The 8,565-nt window shown below is 33.6% G+C and overlaps 4 protein-coding genes across 5 annotated transcripts in view; 1 reads left to right on the top strand and 3 right to left on the bottom strand.

The window, feature by feature from the left end:
* The first annotated feature begins 92 nt into the window (after positions 1-92).
* On the top strand, positions 93-3,071 carry LOAG_10429. Of its 2 annotated transcripts, none has more exons than XM_003145953.2 (4): positions 93-587; positions 1,035-1,283; positions 1,605-1,778; positions 2,108-3,071. In XM_003145953.2, the coding sequence occupies exons 1-4, from the start codon at positions 412-414 to the stop codon at positions 2,373-2,375; spliced, it is 867 nt and encodes a 288-aa protein (XP_003146001.2). In that variant the 5' UTR covers positions 93-411; the 3' UTR covers positions 2,376-3,071. The 2 variants fall into 2 exon arrangements, with proteins under 2 accessions (XP_003146001.2, XP_020306606.1); XM_020448161.1 differs by having other exon boundaries at positions 93-653.
* Positions 2,783-2,953, bottom strand: LOAG_10428 (hypothetical protein; the record flags this gene model as incomplete). Its single annotated transcript, XM_003145952.2, has 1 exon — positions 2,783-2,953. The coding sequence occupies one exon, from the start codon at positions 2,951-2,953 to the stop codon at positions 2,783-2,785; it is 171 nt and encodes a 56-aa protein (XP_003146000.2).
* Positions 3,072-4,068: 997 nt separating the features above from the next.
* Positions 4,069-6,144, bottom strand: LOAG_10427 (hypothetical protein). Its single transcript, XM_003145951.2, has 3 exons — positions 6,021-6,144; positions 5,696-5,889; positions 4,069-4,917 (listed from the first exon to the last, which is right to left on the bottom strand). The coding sequence occupies exons 1-3, from the start codon at positions 6,086-6,088 to the stop codon at positions 4,745-4,747; spliced, it is 435 nt and encodes a 144-aa protein (XP_003145999.1). The 5' UTR covers positions 6,089-6,144; the 3' UTR covers positions 4,069-4,744.
* A 323-nt stretch (positions 6,145-6,467) lies between these two features.
* The window catches only part of LOAG_17150 (hypothetical protein), a 14,259-nt gene continuing 12,161 nt past the window's right edge, over positions 6,468-8,565 (bottom strand). The window contains exons 9-11 of the mRNA XM_020449809.1: positions 8,090-8,285; positions 7,551-7,707; positions 6,468-7,163 (exon numbers count right to left, since the gene is read on the bottom strand). Of these exons, the coding sequence (XP_020306605.1) occupies positions 7,033-7,163; positions 7,551-7,707; positions 8,090-8,285 (484 nt within the window). The 3' untranslated portion in view covers positions 6,468-7,032. The remainder of the gene's footprint in view (positions 7,164-7,550; positions 7,708-8,089; positions 8,286-8,565) is intronic.

The following is an 8,565-nucleotide window of genomic DNA, read 5'->3' as shown; positions in this document are numbered from 1 at the left end:
ATATATATATATATATATATATATATATATATATATATATTCATATTTTAAATACATATATTCGATATGAATATCCAATTCTTAAATATACAGTTGGGGTCAATAAGAATAAGTTCTACTAGCTCTATAATTATCGGGAGCATTAGAAATAATCATCAACATCGGTCTTTTCATATTTGAGATTTACTTATTCCAAATGTATAGGCGAATTACCCGAAATTATATGAAGTAGGTAACTTAGTCGATTTCGAGCAAAATGTTATGCCGAATTATTTTTCTTAGCATGTCTTTTTTTCAAAAGATTTTAATAAGATTGTTTACCACCGCAATTTTTGGTAGAGAAATTATTTTGCAGAGAAATAGTGGAGTGAATTTTTTGATTTTTTTCAAAATGGACTCGAAATTTTTGGAATGATTTTTGTGAGAGAAAAAAAAATGGTTTCAGGTGATTTGTTTGATGAAGGTATCATAAGTAATCAGAAGGAGCTTCTGATTTATCTAAATCGTTTCAACGAACTCTTTTATGTGCCTAAAGATGTCGAGAGGCATTGTCTTTTGGGTAATCATGATATTGGATTCCATGATCAGTAAGCTTCATAATGCTTCGTGATCATTCGAGTTTATCAAATTCTGAGGAATTTACATTACACAAGGTCTTAAAACTAAAATTATAGTTTTACTTTTTCGGCCAATTATATATGTCTTTTACCAACTGTCTAATTCCTTTCAGTTTAATTTCAGCTTCTTTTTCCTGTTAGTAATTAGTCGTAGCATACATTAAACTTATCCAGATTACAGACGTGGTGGTGTAGTATAATTATAGCTTGAGATCCAGTGGAAACTATGTTAGTTTACTAACAGTAATAAAGTAGCAAATCAAATAGAATAAAATGAACCGGATATTATTCTCATTTTGTAATGTCGGCAGATTTAGAAAATGTCATTTTTGTAATTCTTCAATATTTGAAAAGTTCATACTTCAAGACGTTCTCGTATTCTTAAGTATAAAAATTCCAAAAGCTTCATTCGATTAGGATCAGTCCAGCACGACTCCAGTTTCTTTCGACGCATTTTTCACGGTCACTTGCGGATCACATTGTTATCGGTGGGAATCATTTTACATTACTAAATTCGATGACGATTGAGCGTGATGGTTGTTCCCTCTGCACCGCTGCTGAACGTCAAATTGAGGAATTAAGTCGAAGTTTTGATTGTACCAAAAATATAACAGTATGCAACATACATTCAAGACCTGTCCTGCTACTTCACATTCCGTTGTATAGGTGAATTCCAACGAAATTCAAAGTTTTTACTTTTGTTTTTTAAATCATTCATTCTAATGTATCAAGAAATACGATTGACAAAGTTATGCCAGTTTCTCTGTTTTAGATATTTCTCAGTTTCTATTTGTCATTATCATCAGATATGTGCACCGTTTTCGTGATATTCCTTGTTTTTCTCGATATTATTCATTTCCAAATGGAAATTTCTCTCAGCTTGCTCAACTGGAAATTACAAATATTTTCTCGAGGACAAGTTATGCGTAGATTTTGGAATCGTTCAGAAAAAATTTCCATAACTTCCATACAATTTTTGAAATTCAGGGAAAGTGATGCGAACTGTCCGGATGACTATGACGCAACTCCAGAATCAATAAAATCGAATCGTTTTCATGTTGGCATTGATTGCCTTTCCAATGCTTCTTCCCACTACATCTTGGAAAAGCTGAAACCTCGTGCTATTTTTAATGGTCACACGCATTATAGTTGTCGAACTTGGTGGGTTCTATTTCCAAAATCTGACTCAAACCTATTCCTTAAACCATCCTTGTGGGACAAATCTTCACATACTCTTAAAAATTCTTAAAATTCCTTACACGAAACATGTTTTGAGGTTATTTGTTTGGCTTAGCTTGTAAACTCTGGTCTCGCTAAATTCTAAATAATTTGTAAGTTCTTACCTCAAAATTCTGTTATCTCGAAAAATTAATTCGCGATATTTGAAGAAAAATATCATTTGTTATTGCGTTTTCCTTAGTAAGCATGTATTATCGGATATATTTAGGAATAGTGGTTTCAAGATACATCTAGATTAGTATATATTCCAGGTGGCCATCGCCGTACAATATTTATGAATGGACATTATCATCGTTTTCGTGGCGAAATATCCCACAACCCGCGTTTCTTCTTGTCACTGTAATGCCCGATTATATTCAAGTCAACAAATGCTTTCTACCGAATGAGAAAACTGTTATCGCTAGCTATGTCGCGGCTGCTTTGAGTATAATACTTTTTTTGTCCTATCGTTTAGTTTCTTATTTACGATACCGGCAGTCATATTCGTCATATCAGATCATAACTCAGAAGTGCGATTAAATAATCACCCCCAAGATTTTCTTCGGATGTTGGAAATTTGAAATCTGAAGATGCTCAAGCTTTAAGTTATAATATTCGTTCTTATTGGCTTGGTCCATTTAAACAATCAGTTGTTTACACTTTTTATTTTGGGAAAAGGAAGAGGGATTTAATATTTTGCAGTTTAGGAAGAGCGACTTTATAGTTTTGAAAAAAAAGACGCTTTGGGAAGAGAATGGAGAACTAGATTTCTCGATATTGGATCACGCTTTTATGTTTCACGGATTAGTATTATTCTACCATATTTCAAAGCTGTTTCAGAGCGTACCAATTTCAGTCTTTTAAAAAAGCGCTCCCCGTTGGTCTTAAGTATATTTTATTGTTTTCGTTCCTTAATCGCACGAATTACTATATATAAATTTATAGTTTCATGCATTTTCCACCATATTATAATTGCATTTCAAACACATATAGAATACTGTTTGTCCTTCGTCAGCAGATCGTGTTTGTCTACATGCATAGCTCATCTTGCCATGGCCACATTTATCACAAATTTTATCCACAACAGGGTTTTCCAATGCACCTTCTTTGGCATCCATCATACGTTTCTGGTATATCTTCTCGGACCTATACACCAATTTGTTTCGAATGGCTGCAAATTTAAATCAATGAGAAGGAAACTACCGACAAAGCATTATAAAAGCATTATAATTGGTGCATTATAATTAAAAAAGCATTATAATTATAAAAGCATTATAATAAAAAGCATTATAAAAAAAGCTACCGACAGCATTATAAACTTCCTTTAGTCAGGTACGCTTTATAGGAGGTGCTTTGTGCTGACCGTAGTTCTGGTTATCCTGGGGAGGAATGGAAAGTGTCAGATACTAATTATATGATTTAAGAGTTTGTTTATATTAACTAAATAAGAAAGTTAGCTTATTTTCGGTACATCTCCCTGACTCTAATTTTCCATGCGGATAATCTCCCAGCAATCTTTTCATGATCAGACATCTACTGTTGTCTGATCATGATAGTCTGCATGGGAAACTATCACCGGATATCTATTTGAGGGACATCAAAAATATCAGTGCCTATCGCAATCAAATGTCACATTGCACCTATTGCCAGAAATACCAACGTTTGATATGCCACTGCGTCCGGCAGTAACTACACGTAATGGTAACCGGGGCAGTAGCTGGTAATGGAAGCACTGTGCCGCACTCAGAACAAAATTCGGACAACATCCAGCACTGCCTAGAATTAAATGAATGAAGGAATTCCTACCAAGAATTGACTGTGTACAACACAAAAAGTTCGAAACAGTTTTTCCCGGAAATCCGATAGCAAGAAATTTAGAAATTCAAGAGTAAAATGCCCATCTATATCCACTCCTCCGTTATACATCGATTTCATTTACTCTACCGCGAATAAAAAGAAACCTTTGAACTGTTAAAATGATGTGCTTCGATGTCCAAGAAATCAAACTTAGATCAACAACAACAGCAACAGTCCATAAATAGAATGCTACTTCGAGTAATACATTTTGGGGAACACTTCAATCTTCAGATCAAAAAGTTTATTCAGCCGGCAAAAATTAATGATTTGATTGTTCATCAGAATTACTGTTCTATAATTAGAATGTCCAAAACAACTGTTTGTATTTTAACTATGTTAAAAAGTTAAAATTAAGCAACTATGGAATTAATGTAATCTTTTTCATAAATCTAACAAAGGATATTTTGCTTTGCTTTAATTGGAGAATGTTCGGAAATGCAAAATTGAATGAAACATTCAACTTTGCACTTCTTCTCATAATTCGGAAAACTATCTTTAAAATGAGCAACAATGTCGTAAAAACAAGAAAAAGTGGTTTTTAAGCACAACAGCAGGAACTATAGTGGATACGAAAAAACGTGAGAGAAAATTAGCAATGATAATGGAAAAAAAGAATTGAAACTCATCATCAAGTACAATAATATAATCCAGGTCCACATGAACGATGCAGTTCCCCGTTCAAACAATGATGGAAGACATGAACTACTAGATGATTTTACTAGGTTTCATCGACTGAATCATATTTTCCCCAAGTAACTTATCTCCGCTCCAAGGAAATGAAAACGAAAAAAAATTCAGAAGAAATATCAATTCTGGAATTCCAAAAAATCCAAAAATGAGCCACCACGAATGTGAGTGAAATCTTTATATAAAGTTGCATGAGAAAGATTTGACTGCCTACTAGAAATTTCAGCATTTCAAATGCAGGACGTAAAACCTTTCTCAAATCAGAAAACAGGACGCTGTATCCGCAGCCAAAACAGCAACACATCACAAACTGACCACACAAATTCATATTTATACATCGTCGATTCCGCAAAAAAAAGAAGTGATTAGAGAGTAGCTAATATCCTTGAGAAACTGATAATCACGACGGCAAGTGTTTGTGCTGAACCAAGCATCATGCAGTGCCAGCAACTAATTGCTTTATCAGCCGACGTAAACATCAGTGCTATCGAAGCACTTGTTAACGCACCAACAGTTGCTGGGCCTAATATTGCCATCCCTGAAATTTTACCATGAATGAATGTCTGAGCAAATTAGAACTGTTAAATCTGAAATTTAGGCAGACATCAAATTATTCCCAGTATCTGCAGTTGATGGCGAAACGGTGGTCATTAATGTCAGACAGTACCGTATATAATCAGTAATCGTTCAAGACCTAAGCTAGTTAATGGATTTAAGCATGTTTGGACTAATTTCATCGGCCTCCTTCAAATAGTGTAGACGAACCATTAGGAGATGCAGTGCAGTGAATATCTGGAAAGCCCTCACTCTCTAGCATAAGTTCAACAGTTGATTTGTTGCATTATTCTTTACAAAAAGAATATCATGAATGAAAAGTGAATGAAAACAAGGAGTTTCTACGTTATGCCTAATAAGTGGATTACCTCAAGCCCTTTTGCTTTGGGAGCATGTACATCTCAATTCGACCCAATCAAATAATTTCCTAAGCAAGGCAACCATCATACTGATGTCGTTGAATAATTCCACACATTCATGTGAATTTTTGCAAAAAGTGAGTGCAGTCGAAAATATCAATATAATCAAAAGGAAAAGTACAGAAAAGTACACAAACACTAGATGGAATGACCTACTCGTCTTCAATGGAAGAAAAAAACGAATAGTGCAACATCCGACAGGATGTAATAAATATGAAGTGATTTAATCTGAGAGTAAAGGAAAATGAGGGAATGGGAAATAATCAAGTAAAATGGACAATAAGGTGATACTAATGAAAGAAAAAGAACCATATTCACTAAGCAATGGAATTCAGAACTAACCAAATATAGAAGCTGCATAAATAAACATCCATGGATGATTTCGTAACATAATCATTGAAATCAATGCAACAACAATATAAACAAATACATATGAAATGACCATCCATAGTGTAATCCCAAGAAACATTTCCCAGAAAGACGAGATGTCTTCGCCATTCAATGTTAACACTTTCCACAATGAATAATTGCTTGTCCTGAAATCTTGACATTCAATCTTTTGCCATGCATTGAAAAATTGTGACTTCTGAAAGAGGTCCTGCAGAGGAAACTGCCAAATAAAGGTTTATACGTTTTTATTTCACAACCGTTTAAAAACAAAACTTACGTTGCGGTAGCATTTGCCTCCGCCGCAAAAATCGAAAAATGTCCTGTGTTCATTCCTTTAAATAACATCCCTTAAAAAAAGCGGAAATGGACATCTTCAACACCCCACCTGTACACCCCTGAAAGCGTATTACTGGTTATATGAAGGAACTGCTTGGATATCTGCATGTGACGCATGTCATACCATTTATTAATGATAGTTTTGTAGCTGTAAAAACGCCTTACGGTTACCTAATAGTTCTTTAACCTGCTAATAGCTGTATAAAGTCAGGAGCATGATATAGCAAACGAAGGTATCGGAACTGATTCAACGTTTTGCTGAAGGTTCCCGAAACGAGAAACTTCTAAGCTATCTAACACCCAATCAAAAAACAAGAATAATATTGCATTTGATAGAAGAAATTCGAACTGCACTTTTTTTTTGTTTGCAGAAAACACAATATAAATAGACGTTTTACTGAAAGAGTGTTCAGTTTTATCTAGAAATTGAAATTTTTCAAGCGATACAGCACTCTGCAAAAAAATATTAAATGAAATTTGCTAACGTCAATAACACAATGAAGACAACAAAACGTCAGCAATACAGTTACTCAGTTAATAAAACACTAAGGGATATAAGCAAACAGCTCAGTTGAGATACACAATCACCGCTAATAATCTGTGATAAACTATAGAATCACCAATCTGGGCATCTGATATCATTCTAAGATATTGACAAGAACGACTTCGTGTTTGGCAATATGTCTAATGGGGTAAATATGAATCTACATTCAAGATAACTGCAAAAAAAGACATTAAGAGGTGATATGACAGTAAAATAAAGGCTAATTTATGTCACTATTTTATTGGGATACAATCGGAAATACAAAATAACCATAAATTTAGAGATGGAAACTAATTTAAACCATTACAATGCACAAAATCACGATAATTCAATGCGGTTACAATCTACAAAATCTTAGTAGAAAAATAAAGCAAAATTTTTGATGCAACCCAGCAGATCAATAATGCCTTTAACATAAAACAATATTTTGTGTGGCAAACGCATGTGAAAGACATGCAGCAGAATCAGCATCCATCCATGCAAATGGTATTCCAATATCTGCGACACCACGCAAACTATTTGAGTTCTTTTGTTTTAGGGCTACAATATCAAGCAATGATTATACGTTTGAAGTAGTTTTTGTAATATGAAGCAATTTTGATTAATTTCTAAATGAGATCAATTCAATAACATTTGTAAAGTATGACTAAAATAATTTATTGCATGTAGAATGAAATCACGTTAATAAATTATGTATCTGCTGACTTTATTCAATAAGTCAACTGAAACTATGTAAGTTAAAAGTGTGCCGAATACCCACAGATGAAAGTCGAAGATAAGCTTGATATCTTTTGATATAATATGGATAACAAATAAATGAAGGCAGCTTACAAGCGTTAGGGATGAATGAATTTTTAATTTAACTGTTATTGATCTTGAAAAACTTGTTTAGACCCTGTGATTAAAAAAACCTAAGGAAAAACTTACAAATATCATTATCAGTTCCAACACCAACCATCAAAGTATGCTCATTTTTGATGAGCTCTGGCGATTTTTCTATACAAATCAAATGAGCTGATGGCCACAAATTCTGTATCCACTCCTTGACACTTCCCAGAAGCAACGGGCCCAAAACGACGATAAGCTGCAATGAATTCAACCAGGAACTCGAGAATTTATAAGCAATTATATTTTCATTTTCCGTTCAATAAAAAGAAAAGAAATCTTTGGAAGGGAAGAAAATATTTTTTAAAAGGAGCCACTCTGTTACAAAGAATGATGATAGAATTTTCTTACCTAAACTTAATGAAATTACAATTAAGATTACATAATTTAGAAGCCAACTTAATTCAACTGCACAAGCACCAATGGATGCTAATTTGAAAAATGAAAATTATCTCAAATTCCTTGAAAACATCAGTAATGTAAGGTAGCTCAAGTTCATTTTACCAACAAAATAAGTTCAATTTCACAATGGGACCTAAGGCATTTTATAAAATTGACAAAAATGATAACAAAACAATTGCCTGAACATCGTGCTTCGGAAGCTCTTGTACATTATGAACTTGAAGTACGTGTGGTAAATTGTACTGGCCAAGTAAGCATGAATATACAACTGTTTGACATGCTCTGTTTGAGATGTGGCGCAAAAACATCGTTGTCAAGAAAGTATTAACCGCTGCTGAATCCAACACAACCAACTGATTAACCATTATTTCAAACCTAGAATTTGTGAAATTCCGTATACAAAGAAAATCAGTCGTCCAGAAATCGTTTCAAGTTATAATTATTTGTTGAGTATAAGTCATTTGTCGATAGTATTCTCGACATCTTGGATTCAAAATATCACAATCAAATTGTTGACTATTTATATGTAATACAAATTGATGTGGAAATGATGGCAAAAGGAACCAAATGGTAGTAGTAATGATGAATTGTAGTGATATGGATAGTAATAATGATGATAATAGTGATAATGATGATAATAATAATGGTGAAAATG

Source organism: Loa loa, assembly GCF_000183805.2.
Source record: "Loa loa unplaced genomic scaffold supercont3.45, whole genome shotgun sequence".
Taxonomy (NCBI): Eukaryota; Metazoa; Nematoda; class Chromadorea; order Rhabditida; family Onchocercidae; genus Loa; species Loa loa.
Note: the sequence above shows the minus strand (reverse complement) of the source record. Positions and strands in the feature narration are given on the sequence as shown.